Source organism: Microcebus murinus, unplaced genomic scaffold (assembly GCF_040939455.1).
Source record: "Microcebus murinus isolate Inina unplaced genomic scaffold, M.murinus_Inina_mat1.0 scaf005_hap2_Mmur4.0, whole genome shotgun sequence".
Taxonomy (NCBI): Eukaryota; Metazoa; Chordata; class Mammalia; order Primates; family Cheirogaleidae; genus Microcebus; species Microcebus murinus.
The window spans coordinates 854,304-878,664 of record NW_027438951.1 but is presented as its reverse complement, the minus strand read 5'-3'; the positions used below and the strand labels follow the sequence as shown (position 1 = coordinate 878,664).

Here is a 24,361-nt window from a genome sequence, read left to right as displayed (position 1 = left end):
CACTAAAATGACTCCCCCAAAGAGATACACCAGCTGTCAAGAATGGATATTAACCAAACCCAAAACACTAAAATGACAGAAGAATTATTCCAGAATTGAATTGTAAGAAAGCTCAATGATATGCAAGAAAAAATGGATAACCAACACAAACCACACACAAAAAAATCCAGGACTTGGAACAAAAATTCACTAAGGAAATCAAGATCTTAAAGAAAAATCAATCCAATCTCCTGGAAATGAAGAATTTATTCAGGGAAATACAAAACACAGTGGAAAGCCTCAAAAATAGGGTTGACCAAACAGAAGAAAGAATCTTAGAGACTGAAGATAACACCTTTAAATCAAATAAGTTAATCACAGAGATAGAGCAGAAAAATAAGAGACATGAGCAAAGCTTACAAGAATTGTGGGATTATATGAAGAAATATAACCTGAGGCTCTTCTGGATTCCGGAACATGAGGAAGAAAAAACACAAGGGTTGGATAAGCTATTTGAAGATATTATTGAGGAAAATTTCCAAGGTCTCACCAATAAACTAGACATTTAAGTCCAAGAAGCCCAAAGGACCCCTCGGAGATACAATGCAAACAGGAAAACCCCACGAAACGTAGACATCAGACTGACCAAAATATCAACAAAAAAGACCCTTCCACAAGCTATAAGCTGAAAGAAGCAAGTTACATACAAAGGAAAGCCGATTTGAATACTGCCAGACTTCTCAACTGAAACATTACAAGCAAGGAGAGACTGGGGCCCCATTCTCACTCTTCTGAAACAGAATAATGCCCAGCCTAGAATCTTGTACCCTGCAAAACTAAGTTTTATATATGAAGGAGAAATAAAGACATTCTCAGATAAGCAAAAACTGATTGAGGGGATTCACCAAGACAAGACCAGCCCTACAAGAACTACTCAAAACAGTGTTACACACAGATCAGCATAATAAATACTCATAAATGTAAAAACACCCAAAAGCTAAAAATTAAAGGCCAGATATCACAATGGCTCAAGAGAGAAAACAAAGCAACAACGTCCAACTCAACAGAATGAACAGTAATCTGCTCCACCTATCAGTTCTCTCAATAAATGTAAACGGCTTAGACTCCACACTCAAGAGACATAGGCTGGCTGAATGGATAAAAAAATACAAGCTAAGTATCTGCTATCTTCAGGAAACACACCTCACCTGCAAGGATGCATATAGACTAAAAGTCAAGGGGGAGGGGAGGTCAGTATTTCAAGCAAATGGAAGCCAAAAGAAGTCTGGCGTGGCAGTTCTGATTTCAGATAATTTAGTTTTTAAACCAACAAAAGTAGTGAAAGACAAAGAGGGTCATTATATAATGGTGAAGGGTACAGTTCAATAAAAAGACATAATAATTTTAAATATATATTTACCCAACTTAGGTGCACCCAGATTCATAAAACAAACCTTACTGGATCCAAGCAAATTGATTAACAGCAACCCCATAATAACCAGAGATTTCAACATCCCACTGACTGAACAGGACAGATTCTCCAAACAGAAAATTAATAAAGAAATAATAGACTTAAAACTCTAGAATAATTGGGCCTGACTGACATTTACAGGACATTCTACTCCCAATCCACTGAATATATGTTCTCTTTTTTCTTTTTTTTTTCATATGTCACACTTGGGAATGAGCATATGTTCTTATCAGCTCAAGGGACATTCTCTAAGATTGACCATATCCTAGGTGATACAAAGCAAGTCTCAAAAAATTTTTAAAAATTAGAAATCATACCATGTATCTTCTCACATCACAGTGGAATAAAAGTAGAAATCAACCCTAACAGAAACCCACATTTCAGCTGGGCGCGGTGGCTCAGACCTGTAATCCTAGCACTTTGGAAGGCTGAGGCGGGCGGATTACTTGAGGTCAGGAGTTCGAAACCAGCCTGAGCAAGAGCGAGACCCCGTCTCTACTATAAATAGAAAGAAATTAAGTGGCCAACTAATATATATAGAAAAAATTAGCCGGACATGGTGGCGCATGCCTGTAGTCCCAGCTAGTCAGGAGGCTGAGGCAGAAGGATTGCTTGAGCCCAGGAGTTTGAGGTTGCTGTGAGCTAGGCTGACGCCACGGCATTCACTCTAGCCAGGGCAACAAAGTGAGACTCTGTCTCAAAAAAAGAAAAACCCACATTTCTACAAAAAATGTGGAAATTAAACAACCTTCTACTAAATGATCACTTCATAAATGAGGAAATCAAGATGGAAATCAAAAAATTCTTTGAACTTAATGACAATGGAGAGACCAAGTTATCAAATCCTCTGGAACACAGCTAAAGCAGTACTGAGAAGAAAGTTTATTTCCATAAATGCCTATATCCAAAAGTCAAAAAGATCATAAATAGACAATCTAATGAATCAACTCAAAGAGCTGGAAAAAGAACAGACCAACCCCAAACCCAGCAGAAGAAGTGAAATTAAGATTAAATCAGAACTAAATGAAATTGACAACAGGGAAACCCTACGGAAGATTATTAAAACAAAAAGTTGGTTCCTCAAAAAAATAAACAAAATTGACATGCCTTTGGCTAGACTAATGAAAAGCAGAAAAGAGAAATCTCTAATAAGCTCTATCAGGAACAAAAAAGGAGATATCACAACCGATTCCACGGAGATATAAGATATAATCTACGAGTACTACAAAAACCTTTATGCAAACTGGAAAATGAGGAAATGGATAAATTTTTAGAAACACACAGCCTCCCTGGGCTCAACCAGGAAGAAATAGAATTCCTGAACAGATCAATATCAAGAGCTGAAATAGGCTGGGTGCGGTGGCTCATGCCTATAATCCTAGCACTCTGGGAGGCCAAGGCAGGAGGATCGCTCAAGGTCAGGAGTTTGAGACCAGCCTGAGCAAGAGCGAGACCCCGTCTCTACTAAAAATAGAAAGAAATTAATTGGCCAACTAAAAATATATATAGAAAAAATTAACCGGGCATGGTGGTGCATGCCTGTAGTCCCAGCTACTCGGGAGGCTGAGGCAGGAGGATCACTTGAGCCCAGGAGTCTGAGGTTGCTGTGAGCTAGGCTGACACCATGGCACTCTAGCCTGGGACACAGAGTGAGAATCTGTCTCAAAAAAAAAAAAAAAGAGCTGAAACAGAAACAGCAATTAAAAATCTTCCTGAAAAGCCCCGGCCCAGACAGTTTCACATCCAAATTTTACCAAACTTACAAAGAAAAACTGGTGCCTATCTTTCAGAAATTATTCCTCAACATTGAGAAGACTGAGATCCTTCCAGAGTCACTTTACCAAGCCAACATCACCTTGATTCCAAAATCAGGAAAGGATGCAACAAAGAAAGAAAACTACAGACCAATATCACTTATGAATATAGATGCAAAAATTTTCAACAAAAGCCTAGCTAACCGAATGCAGATGCTTATCGAGAAAATAATCCATCACAACCAAGTTGGCTTCATCCCACGGATGCAGGGTTGGTTCAACATACGCAAATCTATAAATGTAACTCACGTCATAAACAGATACAAAAACAAAGACCATATGATCCTTTCAATAGATGCAGAAAAAGTATTTGACAAAAGTCAACACCCGCTCTTTGGTCTCGGCCACAGAAGCGAGATGACGAAGGGGACGTCATCATTTGGTAAGCATCGCAATAAGACGCATACGTTGTGCTGCCGTTGAGGCTCTAAGGCCTACTACCTTCAAAAGTCGACCTGTGGCAAATGTGGCTACCCTGCCAAGCGCAAGAGAAAGTATAATTGGAGTGCCAAGGCTAAAAGAAGAAATACCACCGGGACCGGTTGGATGAGGCACCTAAAAATTGTATACCGCAGATTCAGGCATGGATTCCGTGAAGGAACAACACCTAAACCCAAGAGGGCAGCTGTTGCAGCATCCGGTTCATCTTAAGAATTTCAACAATTAGTCATATAATAAATGTTTCGGTTTTTAAAAATCTAAAAAAAAAAAAAAAAGTCAACACTTAATAAAATAGGCATAGAAGGGGCATGCCTAAAAATGATACATGCCATATATGACAGACCCACAGCCAATATCATACTGAATGGGGAAAAATTGAAAGCATTCCCACTTATTACTGGTACCAGGCAAGGTTGCCCACTATCTCCACTTCCATTCAACATAGTGCTGGAAGTCCTGGCTGTAGAAATCAGGCATGAAAGTCAAATTAAGGCCGGGCGCGGTGGCTCACGCCTCTAATCCTAGCACTCTGGGAGGCCGAGGCGGGTGGATTGCTCAAGGTCAGGAGTTCGAAACCAGCCTGAGCAAGAGCGAGACCCCGTCTCTACTATAAATAGAAAGAAATTAATTGGCCAACTAATATATATAGAAAAAATTAGCCGGGCATGGTGGTGCATGCCTGTAGTCCCAGCTACTTGGGAAGCTGAGGCAGGAGGATTGCTTGAGCACAGGAGTTTGAGGTTGCTTTGAGCTAGGCTGACGCCATGGCACTCACTCTAGCCTGGGCAACAAAGCGAGACTCTGTCTCAAAAAAAAGAAAGTCAAATTAAAGGTATCCAAATGGGGGCAGAGGAGATGAAACTTTCACTATTTGCTGATGATATGATATTATATTTAGAAAATCCCAAGGACTCAACCAAGAGACTTTTGGAATTGATAAATGAATTTAGTAAAGTCTCAGGATACAAAATCAATACACACAAATCAGAGGCATTCATATACGCCAACAACAGTCAAATTGAGAACCAAATGCAAGACTCAATACCCTTCACAATAGCAACAAAGAAAATAAAGTACCTAGGAATATACTTAACTGAGAAGGTAAAAGACCTCTACAGGGAGAACTATGAAACGCTGAGGAAGGAAATAGCAGAGGATGTAAACAGATGGAAATCCATACCATGCTTGTGGGTCGGCAGACTCAACATCATTAAAATGTCTATACTACCCAAACTGATCTACAGATTCAATGCAATACCTATTAAAATCCCAACATCATTTTTCACAGATATAGAAAAAATAATTTTACACTTCTTTTGGAACCAGAGAAGACCCTGTATATCAAAAGCAATTCTAGGCAATAAAAACAAAATGGGAGGTATCAATATGCCAGATATCAAACTATACTACAAAGCTGTAGTAATTAAATCAATTTGGTATTGGCACAAAAATAGGAATATTGACCAGTACTGTGAACCCTGATATAAAACCATCCTCATATAGCCATCTAATCTTTGACAAAGCAGACAAAAACATACATTGGGGAAAAGAATCCCTATTCAATAAATGGTGCTGGGAAAACTGGCTAGCCACTTGTAGAAGACTGAAGCAGGATCCACACCTTTCACCTCTCACAAAATCAACTCATGCTGGATAACAGACTTAAACCTAAGGTATGAAACTATTAGAATTCTAGAGGAAAATGTTGGAAACACTCTCCTAGACATTGGCCTAGGCAAAGAGTTTATGAAGAAGACCCCAAAGGCAATCACAGCAGTGACAAAAATAAATAAATGGGACATGATCAAACTAAAAAGCTTCTGCACAGCCAAAGAAATAGTCATGAAAGAAAACAGACAACCTACAGAATGGGAGAGAATTTTCGCATTCTACACATCTGATAAGGGGCTGATAACTAGAATCTACTTAGAACTTACGAAAATCAAGAAAAAAAATCAAGCAACCCTATCAAAAAGTGGGCAAAAGACATGAACAGAAACTTTTCTAAAGAAGACAGAAGAATGGCTAACAAACATATGAACAAATGCTCAACATCTCTAATCATCAGGGAAATGCAAATCAAAACTGCAATGAGATAACACTTCTCCAGTGAGAATGGCCTTTATCAAAAAGTCCCAAAACAATAGAGAGATAGGAACACTCCTACTCTGTTGGTGGGCCTGCAAACTAGTTCAACCTCTGTGGAAAGCAACATAGAGATACCTTAAAGTGATACAAGTAGATCTACCATTTGATTCAGCAATCCCACTACTGGGCATCTGCCCAAAAGATCAAATGACACTCTACAAAAAAAAACCCTGCACTCGAATGTTTACGGCAGCACAATTCACAATTGCAAAGTTGTGGAAATAACCCAAGAGCCCATCAATACATCAGTGGATTATATAAAATGTGGTATATGTATACTATGGAGTACTATTCAGCTCTAAGAAACAATGGTGATATAGCACATCTTGTATTTTCCTGGATAGAGCTGAAACCCATTCTATTAAGTGAAGTATCCCAAGAATGGAAAAACAAGCACCACATATACTCACCAGCAAATTGGTATTAACTGATCAGCACCTAAGTGGACACATAGGAACTACATTAATGGGGTATCGGACAGGTGGGAGGGGGCGGGTATATACAAACATAATGAGTGAGATGTGCACTGTCTGGGGGATGGTCACGCTTGAAGCTCAGACTTGTAGGGGGAGGGCGGCAAGGGCATTATTTGAAACCTTAAAATATGTACCCCCATAATATGCTGAAATAAAAAGAAAGTATGGCACTAGATTAAAAAAAATAAAAATCAAGAACAAGGAGCAGTGTGTGGGGGTCTTTGCATGCTGTGAAGAGAGGCTCTGAGCTGTAGCTGTGTGATGAGCCTGGTATGCAGAGTTGACCCTGGCGCTGGCTCATCCCAGCACTAATCTGTCGCACCACTAGGTCCCAGGCCAGGTTTTTCTCCTTCTAAATGTGAGTTTTAGCAGGAAGATTAAATGTGCGCCCACAATGGGCTCCCACCCAGATAATACAAACTTAAGGTCCTTTTCTACATGGGTATCAGCTGCTAGAGACCTGTAGTGGGGATATGAAGAATGGGAGTTCTTCAAGGGTAGGAGTGTTTATAATCTTAGTCCCATCTGAACCCAGGAAAGGCATCTTGTGTTGATGCCCTTGTCCAGGAGCTTAATGAAGTCAGCAACATTTCCCTCTCAGAGGTTTGTGGTGCTCATGGAAACGCAGTTACAAGGTCATTGGTATTTTGACACAGCAATATTTTTATTGCTTTTCAGGGACTCCCTAGAGCAAACATCATTCTATTGCGCAGATGTCTCATTTTGGCATTTTAGAAAGTTGAAGGACAGGCTTTAGAGGGACAAGGGCCCATTGCATTTTTGTGCATCATCTTTGATTAGCAGTTATATTTTATTTTTTTATTTTTTTTCTATTTTTAGTTGGCCAATTAACTTTTTTTATTATTATTATTTTTAGTAGAGACAGGGTCTCGCTCTTGCTCAGGCTGGTCTCGAACTCCTGAGCTCAAACGATCTACCCGCCTCGGCCTCCCAGAGTGCTAGGATTACAGGCGTGAGCCACCGCACCTGGCCAGCAGTTATATTTTGATAGTACATTTTACCCCCGATTTCCAGAGATCCTTTTGAAATCCAGATCAATTGGGCCCCATCTATTGGAAAAATCAAATCCCAGCCCTCAAGAAGCCTGAACAAGAAGTCTAAATCCTATTAGCTTAATAAGGATAGTTGCAGAGATCTGGAAGCTGACACAAAACTAGTTGGAGCGGCCCTGCTTGTCTTAAAGCAAGGAGAATGGAGATATAAATGCTGGAAAGGAGCATGTGGGTCCCCCCATTCCGTAAACTTAGTAAACCCAGGAGACAGGCACCCACTGTGGAGAACTGCATGCCTGGTCAAAGGCTTCTTGCAATTTCTTAAGGGTTTCATCAACACCATTATTGACCAGTGAGAGGTCAAAGTAGTGAGCATACTGGCTGCGGATGGCTTCCGAATCCTTCTGCAGTTGCTGCAGGGCTTCTGTCTGCAAAAAAGAAAAAGCCACGTATGAAGCAGGCCACAGTACATCAGCCCAGAGAGGCTAGCAACAGGGTTTTGTTTTGTTTTGTTTTGTTTTTTTTTAAGACAGTCTATCACTCTGTTGCCCAGGCTAGAGTGCCGTGGCGTCAGCCTAGCTCACAGCAACCTCAAACTCCTGGGCTCAAGTGATCCTCCTGCTTCAGCCTCCCATGTAGCTGGGACTACAGGTATGTGCTACCACGCCTGGCTAATTTTTTCTATTTTTGGTTGTCTGGCTAGTTTATTTTCTTTTAGGAGAGACGGAGGTCTCTTGCTGAGGCTGGTCTTGAACTCCTGACCTCAAGCAATCCTTCTGCCTTGGCCTCCCAGAGTGCTAGGATTATAGGCTTGAGCCACCACACCCGGCCCAGAAACTCAGCTCCATATCATTTACTTAAAAACGCAAACTCTGAAGTTGTTGCTTGAGATTGTTAACAGAGTACAGGGAGGCAATCAATGAAGAACATTGTGATTCTCACCCTCTGGGTGACCAATTGCTACCAATAGCATGGATTTCACCATCTCCCAGTTCATGCCCTTTGAACATGGAAGAGCCATTTCAGCAACCACTAGAGCTGGAATCCCAGAACAAATATAAAGGTGATTTATAATCCCACACCTTTCTTTTCTTTTTCTTTCTTTTTTTTGAGACAGAGTCTCACTTCTGTTGCCCTGGCTAGAGTGAGTGCCGTGGCGTCAGCCTAGCTCACAGTAACCTCAAACTCCCGGGCTCAAGCAATCCTCCTGCCTCAGCCTCCCAAGTAGCTGTGACTACAGGCATGCACCACCATGCCCGGCTAACTTTTTGTATATATATATTTTTAGTTGGTCAATTAATTTCTTTCTATTTTTAGTAGAGACAGGGTCTCACTCAGGATGGTTTTGAACTCCCAACCTTGAGCAATTCGCACGCCTCGGCCTCCCAGAGTGCTAGGATTACAGGCGTGAGCCACCGCGCCCGGCCTTTTTTTTTTTTTTTTTGAGACAGAGTCTCACTGTTTGCCTGGTGTAGAGTGCCGTGGCATCAGCCTAGCTCACAGCAACCTCAAACTCCTGGGCTCAAGCAATCCTACTGCCTCAGCCTCCCAAGTAGCTGGGTCTACAGGCATGTGCCACCATGCTCGGCTGATTTTTTATATATATATTAGTTGGCCAATTAATTTCTTTCTATTTATAGTAGAGATGGGGTCTCGCTCTTGCTCAGGCTGGTTTTGAACTCCTGACCTTGAGTGATCCACCCGCCTGGGCCTCCCAGAGTGCTAGGATCACAGGCGTGAGCCACCACACCCAGCCCCTGGGCCTCTTTCTTTGACCCCAAATCAAACAGCAATGAAAAGAATGATCATTTAACTGCATAAAAGTAAAAATGTATGCAAAGCAAAAAAAAAAACAAACAAAAAAAAACCAGCAAAAGACATGCCAAATTAGGGAAAAAATATTTGCAAATGGTATCACAAAGAGCTAATTACCCTAATACAGAGCTCCTAGAAATGTGATAAAGGCTAATAACCCAACAGAAAAATGAGCTAAAGACATGACCAGATAATTTGCACAAAATGCAATATAAATGGCTCATAATGGTATGAAAAGATAGTTTCTTACAGTAAAAGATAAAGCATGAGATACCATTTTTCCCTCTACTAGATTCACAAAAATTGGAAATTTCAACAACATGCAAGCAAAGGGAATGAAGCACTCTCACAGGTAGTTGGAGGGACTGTAAATCAGTGCTAAAGAAACTTAATTTGGGAATCCGTATCCAAATGCCAAGTATACACACTCATGGACCTAGTGATCCTTCTTGGAGTTTCTCTTCTGGATGTGTCTGTATACATGTGACACGCCATATGTACAGGACTATTGGTTGCAGTATTTATAATAGTCAATATATTTTTTTTTTTTTGAGACAGAGTCTCCCTTTGTTGCTCAGGCTAGAGTGAAAATGCCGTGGCGTCAGCCTAGCTCACAGCAACCTCAAACTCCTAGGCTCAAGTAATCCTTCTGCCTCAGCCTCCCGAGTAGCTGGGGCTACAGGCATGCGCCACCATGCCCGGCTAATTTTTATATATATATATTAGCTGGCCAAATTAATTTCTTTGTATTTATAGTAGAGATGGGGTCTCGCTCTTGCTCAGGCTGGTTTCGAACTCCTGACCTTGAGCAATCCGCCAGCCTCGGCCTCCCAGTGTGCTAGGATTATAGGCCTGAGCCACCGCGCCGGGCCTAGTCAGTATTTTAAAACAACCTAAGTGGCCATCAACAAGCAAATGGTTAAATAATTATGATACATACATGCAATAGAAGACCGTGCAGCTATTAAGGAAAAAGGAAGTTCTTTTTTTTTTTTTTTTGAGACAGAGTCTCGCTTTGTTGCCCAGGCTAGAGTGAGTGCCGTGGCATCCTAGCTCACAGCAACCTCAAACTCCTGGGCTCGAGTGATCCTTCTGCCTCAGCCTCCCGGGTAGCTGGGACTACAGGCATGCGCCACCATGCCCGGCTAATTTTTTATATATATATCAGTTGGCCAATTAATTTCTTTCTATTTATAGTAGAGACGGGGTCTCGCTCTTGCTCAGGCTGGTTTTGAACTCCTGGCCTTGAGCAATCCGCCCGCCTCGGCCTCCCAAGAGCTAGGATTACAGGCGTGAGCCACAGCGCCCGGCCAAAAAGGAAGTTCTTTACATGCAAATAGGGAAAGATCTCCATTGTTAAATGAAAAAGCAAGGTACAACAATGTATATGGGTAGGGGTAGGACTGGGTGGAGCAGGTAGGAACTGGGTGGGGGTGCAGGGGAGGCTTTTCAATATATTCCTGGCCTCCTCTCCCCACAGCCATACCACACCCCAGGGTGGGTTCAGCACTGCCGCTATTCATCACAGCTCTCCCAGCTTGCCCTGACTGAGCCTGCAACAAACCAGAGTGTCAGGATTTGCTCAGCTGTCAAACTCTGCCACTGGACCCATGTGCTTCTGGGACAATGACTAGGTCTGGTTTGTTTTGTCCTCCTGTTACCTAGCATGGGCGCTGGCCTAGCTAGTGGTTTAATAACTGTTGAGTGAATAAAATGTGTGTGCCTTTGGCTTCTTGGCCTTGGAGGAAGAAGCCCAGCTGGAGCTGAGCTTCAGCCAGCACTCTGGCTAATGACTGGGACTGATGTCCTAGTTTGGGTAGGCCCAGGGAAAGTGAACTCCCACCCACCCTACACAACCTCCTCCTTCCCACCTGAGTGCCCTGGTCAGTAGGTGCAATGAACACAATGAAAGGTGAAAGTTCTGCTGTCCGAATAATCTTCAGGGTCTAGAAAAGGGAAAGGGAAGAAGGAAGAGAAGGAAAGATAAAAAACATAGCTGTCAACAATGGATTTTTTCTAATAAAAGGCTTTGAGCTTTATCCCAATACTATTTGCCATCCTTCCCAGTACTGCTATTCTTATTCCAGGCTGATCCCATTAAAAGTACTGAAGCAACCCTGAGCCCCCAGAAGATTCCCAGTAACACTGCTTCTCAGCACCTGCTTCTATATCCCTTGTGTGACTTAGCCTGTAACTCTTACCTTTCCATGCCTACCCACCTGGGGCTCGATGTCAAGGATGGCAATCTTGTCCTGCTTATGAATCTGGTGCACTGTTTCAAATTTGGTGCCAAACATGTTGCCCTGGTAGCTGCCAAACTCTAAGAACTCATTGGCAGAGATGTTCCTTGTCATCTCCTCTGTTGATATGAAGTGGTACTCCTTCCCATCTTCCTCGCTTTTCCTTGGCGGCCGTGTTGTATCTGTGTATAAGAACCCAAGTCCCTGATGAACTCTGGGTCCTCACCCTTGCACAAGAGCTTGGACCATGGTCTCTGTATTGAAACCCTAGCTGCATTTGGTGAAGTGTTTCATAGAGGGGTTCCTCCCATGGGCTCCTGAAAGGCTGATGCTAGCTGATGCAGACCAAGAAATCCCCTCATCTGCCCAGAACACATTTAATTTTTAAGGGGCAAAGACAATGTAGAAAATTCCATCATCATTTTTGCTATGTGAAGTTACATCTCTTACCTCTCTCAAACCACCAAATCTAGGAATACTGAAGCTCAGAAATAAACAGATGACAGCTGAAAGTATTTTAAAAACATCTATGGGCTGTAGTCAGGATTTCTTGGAAATGTATTTAAAGTTTCCTTTTCATGACTTGGAAAGAAGAGTACTTTCATTTTGTTTAAACTCATATTGTTAAAAGTTGGAATGTTCTTAAAAATCACATTTTCTATTACTCATATAAATTGTCTAATTAGTAAAATATTCTCCAGATATTGGAGGTTGAAACACAATCCTTCCAACCTCTCTCCTTCTTTCCATCTTCTATTGGACATCTCCTTTGCCTTCTGTATCATCCACTTGTGTCTCAACTGGCTCCTTCCCCTTAATCTATAACCACATATGAATATCTTTCTTTCCATATTATAAAACAACCACTCCCCTTTGATCTGACATTATCTTCATCTATCATCCTTTCTCTAACTCCCTTCACATTCAAATTTACTGAATGAGGAGCCCATACTGGTTATTTCTATTTCCAGACTTCTCCTACTCCTCAAATCAGAGCCATCTGCTTTCTGCTCTCAATGTGCCACTGAAATGACTCTCTCTCTGTCCCTCTTGACAAGGAGACAACTCTCAATGATTGATGTGTAAAAAAGCAAAACAGAGAAACAAAGAATAAAAAAAATACCAATATCAGGTTTTGAATCTGTTTTTTTATTCTGCTTAGCAGAACAGTAATTCCTCACTTAACATGTTAATATGTTCTTCGAAACTGTGACTTTAAGTGTAATAACGTACAACAAAACCAGTTTTTTTCTCATCGATGTTATAATCAAGTTGAATAAAATGATGTCATTCAAGGATCTGCCATCTGTCGTTTTGTTTAAAGTTGCAATTCCCATGAACCTATTGACAATGTTAAGTGAGGACTTACTGTATCTTTCTGGGAATATGCACAACTATTGTATGTGGATTCACTTCCGTGAATGGAAAGGTTATCTAATTCCCCAAATGATCACTATTGCTACTCTTCTCCCTATGGAGGACTGCTACCAAGATTATTTGCACCTTTCTTTTTTTTTTTTTTTTTTTTGAGACAGAGTCTCGCTTTGTTGCCCAGGCTAGAGTGAGTGCCATGGCGTCAGTCTAGCTCACAGCAACCTCAAACTCCTGGGCTCAGGCAATCCTTCTGCCTCAGCCTCCCGAGTAGCTGGGACTACAGGCATGCGCCACCATGCCCGGCTAATTTTTTCCATATATATTAGTTGGCCAATTAATTTCTTTCTATTTATAGTAGACACGGGGTCTCGCTCTTGCTCAGGCTGGTTTTGAACTCCTGACCTTGAGCAATCCGCCCGCCCTGGCCTCCCAGAGTGCTAGGATTACAGGCGTGAGCCACCGCACCTGGCCTATTTGCACCCTTCCTAAGCACTGCTTTATTTAGAAGACATTTCCTGAAAATAAGAGGTAGCCTAAGAGTCAAACAAGATTGGAATAGCTAAGGAAATTACAGTACATCTATTCAATGGACTATAAAATAGTTCTCAAAGTGAATTAGGCAGATAGTATAGGACATAGGAAAATGTTTATAAGGTAAAATGAAAAAAGAAATATGCATAAATTTTAATACTAGCTTAGTAATTTATTAAAGCAAGATAAAAATGTTTACTATAGCTTCTGTTATATAGACAAACAGCATAGAGGAGAACAATGAGAAAACAACATAGTTATTTTGTTAGGTGGAAGAATCGTGGGTACAAATTTTTATCTTTCCATATTTTGTGATAAAATGTGCTACTGATGTTCTATCCTTCAGGCTGCTACTTCCCCTCCAAGAGCTACTTACATGGGGCAGGGTACACAAACTTCTCTGGATTCTGGCTGAGCAGGGCATTCTTAATGTGGCTGCGACCTACCCCACTGGCTCCTGTGTGGAGAGAGAAGAAAGGCTTCCATATTTTTCCCACAAAGACAGAGGAGGGGCTGTGAGTGGGGATAGGATATGGATTTCATCTCTCAGCACTTGAAATTGCCAAAAGGTAAAAATGAGTTGGTGTTGGCCGGGCGTGGTGCCTCACGCCTGTAATCCTAGCACTCTGGGAGGCCGAGGCAGGCAGATTGCTCGAGGTCAGGAGTTCAAAACCAGCCTGAGCAAGAGCGAAACCCCATCTCTACTATAAATAGAAAGAAATTAATTGGACACTAATATATATATAAAAAATTAGCCGAGCATGGTGGCATATGCCTGTAGACCCAGCTACTTGGGAGGCTGAGGCAGTAGGATCGCTTGAGCTCAGGAGTTTGAGGTTGCTGTGAGCCAGGCTGATGCCGTGGTACTCACTCTAGCCTGGGCAACAAAGCAAGACTCTGTCTCAAAAAAAAAAAAAAAAAAGAGTTGGTGTCACATCTGGGCTGGGGTCAGGGCCTTTAAGCCATCAGAAGATTTGGGGCCACCGAGTGGCTTTAGGTCCTTTTGTTCCATTTGGTGAAGAAGGCTCTTTCTAAGGACTAAGGCTTGGGACTCAGAATAAAATTGTCATTTCTACAGAGGAGCTAGCTAATAATGTGAGGTTTTCTGTTTGTTTCCTAAGGCTATGCACTTTTCTGAGCTTTCCAAAATTAATGGAATTGAATCTAAGCCAGTGTTTTTACTGGAAATTTCACCAGAGCCCTAATACACTTCCTCTAAGCAACTAATATTTCAACTCCAAGGACAAGAAGGTGAGCTGCCCACCAGAGCCAAGGCTCATATACCTGGGTTTGGAGCAAGGACTCATTCTGCTTCAGGTCAGAGTGACTGCTTGGGGGAAGGGAGCTTCCAAGGCTAATGTGTGTGACTGAACAGCTCAGGACCCCACTAACAAAGTGCTAACAAAAGCACTCTAACGTGTACTTAAACAAAAAAGCATATATCACTACCAGCCACTTGGATGAACAAAGAGCAAAACCCAGTTTAGGACCTGCCAGCATAAAGCCCAACCTAAAAGAATAGTTTGTAAGGTTTAGTTTCACTTGTGAGGTAAACCCAGATCAGTACTCGAAAGGACCTAGAAAATTCTTTATACCTGTTCCATTTGGAGAACTAAGAGACCACACTCCATTTCTTCCTCACTGCCTTTTTCTGGGGTGGGTTACATAATGAAGGCAGAAAAGTGAGGACAGAAATGTACTCTTTAACTATCACAGTGGCACGGGGGCAATGAGAAGATACCGATCAGCACCAGGGTCTTCCTCTTGAATGCAGGCAGCCGAACAACTTCCTCATAGGAAACAACATCCAGCTGGTCAAAAACTAGAGACAAAGAAAACCAAGCGGTATTCATTCCCAGAGCTGGGAAACAGGGGTTCAGGCCCTGAGGTGGGAAATAGCCTGGTCACATAGTAACAAACAGGGAGGGAGTGACTGGAGATGAGGTCAATGGGAGAAAGGACCTTGGATTGTATTTATTTTTAGTGTTATAAGGGAGTTTTGAGCAAGGGAGTTTAAGTTTTTGGACTTTTCTTCTTCTGTCACTTTGAGCCAACCTTTTTGGTCCCCTATACTTTTTCTCTATAATTTCAGTAACCTGATGGCTATTTCCAATATAGATGCTACCCTCAGCTCCAAGTCCCCTAGACGTACCAGTTGGCTGTCTCATGGGCACTTAGAACTCAACAATGCCAACCTGATCTCTGTACTATGTAAAATAGGCATCCTCAAACTACAGCCCGAGGGCCACATGCCACCCGCCTAGGACATTTATCCGGCCAGCCGGGTGTTTTTGCCGCAGCTGCCTGTCCTGCTTAGCAGCCGACTCGCCCCGGGCCCACAGTGCGCACTTTCCAACGGTCTGAGGGACAGTGAACTGGCCCCCTGTTTAAAAAGTTTGAGGACCCCTGGTGTAAAATGTCCCTTATTTCAGGGAATGGTGCTATCAACCCAGCTACTCAAGACAGAACCTGGGTCTCATCCTGTCTCTCCATCCATCCCACCCCCTGCAACTCCCTGGACTGCCACAATTATTTCCTGCCCTCTTCTGGGGTTCTTCTTTCACTGCTACCAGAAAGACAGAAGCAAATAAAAAGCTGATCACATTAATCCTCTGCTCAAAACCCTTCGCTAGCTCCACAGAGACTATGATACAAAATGTAAAACCGTAGAGAAGGTGGACAAAGCTCCCTGTGACCTGGCTCTGGCCTCTCCCTCTGGCCCACTTCCCTTCTCCCTGGACACACACTCCAGTGACGTCTACTTCTGTGTAGGCCCCTGACATACATTTAATAAATGGTAGTTGAATGGTAGATTATTCATTTGTTATCTGTAACCTGCTTGAACCCATTTATAATTTTAGTAGATTATATGTTCTATCATGGCAGGTAAAAAAACCAGAATTAATTTTCTGGAAAATATATTACTCTCTAGGGTTGCAGTCAGGACGTGCTGAAGGCGTTGACACACTAAGCAAGGTGTGAGCATGGAGAACAGTCTGGAAGGCTGTTCAGTTGGTTACCTGGGGGGTGAGGCAATGAGATGTGGGCAGACCACGAGCCTTCCTTTACATCTACTGACATTGTCTCCCTGACTGCAGTTAGTTTGTGAAGATGAATTTAATAAGTGAAAACCAGAAATGACATGCTTTCTGTATAATGTATGTTCCACTGTACAGTGCGCCACCTCCTCTTCTCTGCTGGTTAAGGAAACTGGAGGGAGAAGGCTCAGAAAGCTTACTTGAGCTGTGCTTGGCCAGGTACTTGTCTTTGTACTTCTTCTTCTTCCCAAAGGGACTACAGCTTGGGGCCTCGCTCGGAGCTGACTGAGCCACACTTGCCACACGCCTGTTAGGAAAAGACAACCCCAGAGTCAGCAGATCCTCAGTCAAGAAGCCTCAGGCTCATTTGCCTATCCTGTGGCAGGACCAGGTGACCCCGTCCTTTCTCCACTAAACCTCGAAACCAATTCACTTCCTTCCCTTTGCACTAGCCACAAAACTTCATGTTGTCCTTGACCCTCCTAGCCACTCATTCTCTAACAGCGCCCCCTGCACTCTCTCTCATCCTCTCCTCTCTCTCAGCCTCTTTGTCTCTATGTTTTTCTTTTGTCTCATAGTCTCTTGGTGTCTCTCTATGCCTTCCCCTACACCTCCGCTTTTCACCTGGGAAGAAAGATGGGCAGCAGGCAGAGGAACTACCTCTTGGAGTCTGTGCCCACCACCTCTCAGAAGATTTCAAATACAACCCACAAACAAATCACTTTCTCTGGTCCTGCGCTTCCCAGACCTTTATGACCCTACCTCACTGTATGAAATAGATTATACATTCAACCCTATATTACACATACATGCATCTATAAAGAAACACACACCGACATACACACCACACATACAACTAAAACAATGGCTTCATTAAAAAAAATTCTACTATTACTATGTGTAATATATTCTAATGTTTCTATTCGCCATCATTTTTTTTTTTTTTTAAAGGAGACAGGTCTTGCTTTGTTGCCCAGGCATGATCATAGCTCACTGTAACCTCAAACTCCCGGGCTCAGGCCATCCTCCTGCCTCAGCCTCCCAAGTAGTTGGGACTACAGGAGCATACCACCACACCCAGCTAACTTTTTAAAATTTTTTTGTAGAGATGGGATCTAACTATGTTGCCCAGTCTGGTCTCAAACTCCTGGCCTCAAGTGATTTTGCTGTCTCGGCCTCCCAAAGTTAAAAAAATGTCATCTTTTAAAAGAAATTCTTAGCCGGGCGCGGTGGCTCACGCCTGTAATCCTAGCACTCTGGGAGGCTGAGGCGGGCGGATTGCTCGAGGTCAGGAGTTCGAAACCAGCCTGAGCAAGAGCGAGACCCCGTCTCTACTATAAATAGAAAGAAATTAATTGGCCAACTAATATATATATAAAATTAGCCGGGCATGGTGGCGCATGCCTGTAGTCCCAGCTACTCGGGAGGCTGAGGCAGCAGGATTGCTTGAGCCCAGGAGTTTGAGGTTGCTGTGAGCTAGGCTGACGCCACGGCACTCACTCTAGCCTGGGCAACAAGTGAGACTCTGTCTCAAAAAAAAAAAAAAAAAAGAAAAAAAAAAAGAAATTCTTGTTGCAACCCCCTAAATAGATTTAATGCCTCATTAATAAATTATGATCCACAGTTTGATCTTGTATTCTGTGGGTCTTCCTCAGCCATCTGCTGCTCCCAATCCTGCAATGTTCTCCATGAGGTGTTAGCTCTGAAAATGGCCTAGAAGCCACAGCCAATACGCTCAGGGCTTTTACCAATATCATCCAGGGTCTGTATTGTATTTCCTTTGTTGCTCTAATGCTAAAAGTTTATTTCTATAAAGCACATCCTGTGGTTTAGTGCCATGTTCGTATCATCACTGGAGACAAGATCAACCAGAATTCTGACTTAAAACTAATAGACTGGTATGTAAAAAAATATGCCGTGAGGTTGTAATCTTTACAGTGGGGTTATTTTGCAGAGGCAGAGGGAGGGTCAGTGTTGGATGTGAAATCAGAACTGTTGTATGTGGATTTTTCTACCACTCCTATGGTATAACCTGGAACTAAGTGAGCAATGTGACTTCAGGACAGGAATTGTTTCTTCTATGGACTAGGAATTTGTAAAAAGGACACATACTTATATGTGACTGTTTTTTGTAGGACTCAGAAGAAATCTGAGAAACAGCATGGGTACTAGCTTAAGAGGCAGGAGACCAAGGAGGGCTCTAGTCCCAGCATTGTCTGTCACTTGCTTAGTAACCATGGGGAAAACCGTGGAGGAAACAAGAAACCCACAAAGGAATGAAGAGCTATTCAGGCTCCCTTGCCTGTAGCAGCTCGTAGTCAACTTACCAACTCAAGGTTGACTCTCCCTTTTGCATTATGCCAGGGAAGCTAGGAGGTCTGTTTGATCAAGAAATAGAAACTATATACCAGATGACAGATTTCTGAAGCTAAGCAATTATTTGTGGCAGGCATGTGGCCCTTCCACCTGCAGATTTCACCTGCATAAAAGCAGCTCACCATTCCTGTAGCTCGGGGGAAGGGATCAATCCTGCTGACTCCTTGGAGGAGCCTTCCACCCGCCCCTGCCACCAATTGCTGTCATCCTTGTTGATGATCTGGATTATGTCCCCAGTAACAAACTTCAGTCCAGCCTCCTTGCAAGGGATCAGATTGTCCTTTTTGGGATCATAATCAAACTGCGCTCTCATGAACATCTGAAAAAGAAGGCAAAGGGAACTGCAGGTGGCAGCTTCAAAAGAAACACCAACATCAGAGCATGTAAGTAGAATAAATAGGGTCAGAAGGAATGAACAACAAGGAGCACCCAAGAGAGAGAAATCAGAACCCTGAAGTAATTGGAGTTGCTTACTGTTGTGTTTGCAGAGGGATCAGAACTAATCCCTTTAACAAGAAGGCATGAAATGCCTTTCTAGGTCAACATGTTTGTAGTTATTGGATCTGATTATCTCAAATATATGTATTTCCTTGAAAAAACTATTTTTACAAGTACGTTAAATAAACTTGGTAGACCTTTTCTAGAAGACAATCTAACAATATGAATGTGCCAAAAGTCTTTTAATACCCCTTGGTCCCACGTTTTACTTCTATGGATTTATCTGATACAAAACAGAACTGTCAGTAACGATGTGTAGATAAGTATGTTTATCACAACAGTATTCATAAGAGTGAAGTATTAGAAACAACGTAATTTTCCAAGAATGGGGAATTAGTTAAGTATGGTCATCTACTGAATATAAATGATAAAAGTCCATTTGTAGAAGGATATGTAATGCCTTTGGAAAATGGTACTGATATGACATTAAATGAGAATATCAAAACAAAAACAATAACTAGTATACTGGAAATAAAAAAATAAATATTTATTATGCATAAAAAAAGACCGGAAGACACTACATGAGAATTTAATATTGGTTATGTATGGTAGTAAGATTGGGGTACAACTCAAAGAAAGAAGGAAATAAATAATAAAGAGAAGAAAGAAACAGAAAATAAACAGAGTTGAGAAGATCAACAGAGACAAAATTAGTTCTTTGAAAAGTTTAAGAAAATAGAAAAGACACAATTTACTAGTAGAAATCAGTAGGGAACTTAGAGATAAAAAAGGTTATATGAGGATATGAACAGTTTCATAGGAATACATTTGACAAATTCCTTGAAAAACACAAGTGACCAAAAGTGACAAAATAAGAAACTGAAAATATAAACACTCATATTTCTATTAAAGAACTTGAATTTATTATTGAAAAATTTCCTCTACCCCTAAAGACACACACACACACACACACACACACACACACACACATCTGATGACTTCTTTGGTAAATTTTCCAAACATCGTTTGAAGAAAGAGGGCTAATCTCAACAAACACAAATTATAGAAAATGATGGCACTTCCCAACTCATAAGTCTAGCATAACCACGACACCAAAATCTGACAAGAATCTTACAATCTCTCTCAGCAACAGTGATGTAAAAATCCTAAACAAAATATTAAGCAAATCAAATAGTTATAAATAAAAAGGATAATAAATCACAGCTGAACAGAATCTATTAATAGTTCAGCAACACAAGAAGGCTTACCACCTGAAGGCAATAAATTCACCACATTAAAAGAAAAATAGAGGCCGGGCGCAGTGGCTCACGCCTGTAATCCTAGCACTTTGGGAGGCCGAGGCGGGCGGATTGCTCAAGGTCAGGAGTTCGAAACCAGCCTGAGCGAGACCCCGTCTCTACCAAAAATAGAAATAAATTAATTGACCAACTAAAACACATATATACAAAAAATTAGCTGGGCATGGTGGCGCATGCCTGTAGTCCCAGCTACTCGGGAGGCTGAGGCAGTAGGATCGCTGAGCCCCAGAGATTGAGGTTGCTGTGAGCCAGGCTGACGTCACGGTACTCACTCTAGCCTGGGCAACAAAGTGAGACTCTGTCTCAAAAAAAAAAAAAAGAAAAAGAAAAATAGAGAAAAATCATATGATCTTCTCAACAGATATACAAAAAACCCTTGATAACGTTTAAAACCCATTCAAGGATTAAAATTCTGGCCAGGCATGGTGGTCCACGCCTGTAATCCTAGCACTCTGGGAGGCCAAGGCAGGAGGAACGCTCAAGGTCAGGAGTTTGAAACCAGCCTGAGCAAGAGCAAGACCCTGTCTCTACTAAAAATAGAAAGAAAGTAATTGGCCAACTAAAAATATATAGAAAAAATTAGCCGGGCATGGTGGCGAATGCCTGTAGCTGCAGTTACTCGGGTCCAGGAGTTTGAGGTTGCTGTGAGCTAGGCTGATGCCACAGCACTCTAGCCCGGGCAACAGAGTGAGACTCTGTCTCAAAAAAAAAAAAAAAAAATTAAAATTCTGAGCAAATTTGGAATAGAAAGGTGCTTCTTTACCTAACCTTAACCTAGCAAAATCCTACAGCCAATATCATACTTTACAGTGAAATATTAAAAGCTTTCCCTTTAACATTGAGAAATTGACAAGGATGTCTGCTATCACTACTTCTATTGGGATATTATGAAGATGTCTATTCTCCCCAAATTGACATGTAGGTTTAACACAGGGGTAAACAAATAGTCCAATGGGAAAGAAGAAAGAGTTATAAAATAGACCTACGCATATTACTTATGACAAAAGTGATGGTGCAGTACAATAGGAATAGGATGCTTATTTCAATAAATGATGCCAGATCAATTGATACCCAAATGGAAAAACTGGACTTGTGATCTTACAATATATACAAAAATCAATTCCAGATGGGTTGAGATCCACATGTGAAAAAGAAAACAAGTAAAGTTTTAGAAGAAAACATAGAGAGAATATCATCTTGACTCTGCAGTAAGCAAAAAACTTTTAAACAGGACATAAAAAGCACTAATCATAAAAGGAAAAAGGTGGTAGATGGTATTTCATTAAAATTAAGAGTTTCTGGCCAGGCACGGTGGCTCATGCCTGTAATCCTTGCACTCTGGGAGGCCGAGGCGGGCGGACTGCTTGAAGTCGGGAATTCGAAACCAGCCTGAGCAAGAGTGAGACCTCATCTCTACTATAAATAGAAAGAAATTAATTGGCCAACTAATATATATAGAAAAAAAAAATTAGCCGGGCATGGTGGCACATGCCTGTAGTCCCGGCTACTTGGGAGGCTGAGGCAGGAGGACTGCTTGAGCCCAGGAGATTGAGGTTGCTGTGAGCTAGGCTGATGCCACGGCACTCACTCTAGCCTGGGCAACAAAGTGAGACTCTGTCTCAAAAAAAAAAAAATTACGAGTTTCTATTTATTAACTGCACCATGAAGAAAATGAGAAGGCATGCCACAGAAGAAGAGAACATACTTGGGATACATATGACAGAGTACTCTTGCCAGAAAATATTTGAACTGATATTTTATAAAAGAGGATATCCAAGTGGGAAAAACATATATAAAAAGGAGTTTGCTCTCATTAGTCATCAGAGAAGTACAAATTAAAATCACAATGTGATACCACCACCAGAATGGTTAAAATGAAAGAAAAAAAAAAGCCAGATGATTCTAAGTGTTGGTGAGGACTTTCTTTAAACTTCTTCCATATGCACTTGTCCAATCTATTGCTCCACCAGCTGAGAACTGGGAATATAGCATTTCTCTTTGTATTACTTCCATGTTCTAGCACAGTAATTTATACATGGTGGACCCTCAATAAATTTTGAATAAGTGCTCAAAAGACTCTACCTTTTCTTTCTTTACTTTGGCACTATAAATCACTGGGCTTTATGATTACTATTTTTTAAAAATATCTGCCAATTTCCTTGGTGAAAATTAGCATCTCATGCATATTTTAATTTGTATTTCCTTAATGACACGTAAGATTGGATGTGTTTTCATTAAGTTCAATGATGATTTGCAGTTTTTCTTCTGTGAATGATCTTTTCATTCTCTTTGTCCGTTCTCCTCTTGGAGTTGTACTGATTCTTTGCCATGTGCAGAATAAGATTACCCTTTCCTCTCTGACCACTCACAAAGGATCACTGTTTTCTGCCTCAATAAAAGGGGAATGAGTGCCTATATTTTAGTTCAGAGAGCAACAGGCAGGGTATAATGGGACCTTGAGCCAAGTAATTACACACTTATGAGATATTTAGAACTTACAGTTAGACTCACATCACTTACAATGGAATCTCTAAGAATACAAGACAACATGGCCTGAATCCTGGCATCATCACAACAGAGAAAATGGCACCACCCACCTGTAGTGCAGGAAGACGACTTTGCTGGTTGGGAATTACTTTTAATGAGATTATTCCTTTTGTTTCTTTCTATTAAAAAAGAAAGGGGAAATAAAATTGTAAGGAAAACTGACTTGGATGATTTGAGGTTTCATAAAATTATTTCCCCCTCAAAGCCCCAGGTTTTTTTTCCCAACAGCCATCTTTACATTTTGAGATTTTATAGAGCAATTTTTCCTTTAATATAAAAGTATATAGCACCCTGGGAGGCCGAGGCAGGCGGATCGCTCAGGGTCAGGAGTCTGAAACCAGCCAGAGCAAGAGCAAGACCCGTCTCTACTAAAAAGAGAAACAAATTAATTGGCCAACTAAAAATATATAGAAAAAATTAGCCGGGCATGGTGGCGCATGCCTGTAGTCCCAGCTACTCGGGAGGCTGAGGCAGGAGGATCGCTTGAGCCCAGGAGATTGAGGTTGCAGTGAGCTAGGCTGATGCCACGGCACTCACTCTAGCCTGGGCAACAGAGCCAGATTCTGTCTCAAAAAAAAAAAAAAAAAGTATACGTGCTGGCCGGGCATGGTGGTTCATGCCTGGAATCCTAGCACTCTGGGAGGCCGAGGCAGGAAGATCCCTTAAGGTCAGGAGTTCGAAACCAGCCTGAGCAAGAACGAGACCCCATCTCTACTAAAAATAGAAAGAAATTTCTGGACAACTAAAAATATATAGAAAAAATTAGCCGAGCATAATAGTGCATGCCTGTAGTCCCAGCTGCTTGGGAGGCTGAGGCAGAAGGATCATTTGAAACCAGGAGTTTGAGGTTGCTGTGAGCTAGGCTCATGCCACAGCACTGTAGCCGGGGCTACAGAGTAAGACTAAAAAAACTCCTTTGCCTTTCATATTCATCCAGATTCCTGTCCAATCTATTTGTATTGTTTATTTCCTTTCTTCTTCTTACTCTGGGTTTCATTTGTTCTTTTTCTAGTTTCTTAAGGTGGAAGCTGAGGACACTGATTTGAGACCTTTCGTATTTTCTAATACAGACATTAAGTGCTGTGAATTCCTCCCTTGGAACTGCTTTAGTGGCATTCCACAAATTCTGAATGTGTTTACATTTATATTCACCTTAAGATGCTTTCTAATTTTCCTTGTAATTTCTTCTGTGACCTGTGGATTATTTAGACATGTTCTCTTTAATTTCCAAATATTTAGGGATTTTCCAGGTATCTTTCTGTTTTTTCCCATCCAAGTACTAACCAGGCCCGACCCTGCTTAGCTTCCGAGATCAGACAAGATCGGGCGCGTTCAGGGTGG

General features: G+C 41.7%; 1 protein-coding gene and 1 pseudogene across 2 annotated transcripts in view; one reads left to right on the top strand and one right to left on the bottom strand.

Moving 5' to 3' along the window:
- Positions 1 to 3,602: 3,602 nt before the first annotated feature.
- Positions 3,603 to 3,968, top strand: LOC109730214 (large ribosomal subunit protein eL37-like; annotated as a pseudogene).
- A 3,000-nt stretch (positions 3,969 to 6,968) lies between these two features.
- MPP1 (MAGUK p55 scaffold protein 1) overlaps positions 6,969 to 24,361 on the bottom strand; it is a 34,650-nt gene continuing 17,257 nt past the window's right edge. Inside the window, exons 5-12 of one of the 2 annotated variants that reach the window (XM_012742289.3) lie at positions 23,071 to 23,139; positions 18,839 to 19,035; positions 16,541 to 16,647; positions 15,044 to 15,124; positions 13,679 to 13,759; positions 11,377 to 11,579; positions 11,029 to 11,103; positions 6,969 to 7,770 (exon numbers count right to left, since the gene is read on the bottom strand). In XM_012742289.3, coding sequence (XP_012597743.1) covers positions 7,594 to 7,770; positions 11,029 to 11,103; positions 11,377 to 11,579; positions 13,679 to 13,759; positions 15,044 to 15,124; positions 16,541 to 16,647; positions 18,839 to 19,035; positions 23,071 to 23,139 — 990 coding nt within the window. In that variant the 3' untranslated portion in view covers positions 6,969 to 7,593. The remainder of the gene's footprint in view (positions 7,771 to 11,028; positions 11,104 to 11,376; positions 11,580 to 13,678; positions 13,760 to 15,043; positions 15,125 to 16,540; positions 16,648 to 18,838; positions 19,036 to 23,070; positions 23,140 to 24,361) is intronic. The other variant, XM_075999770.1, reaches the window with a different exon arrangement.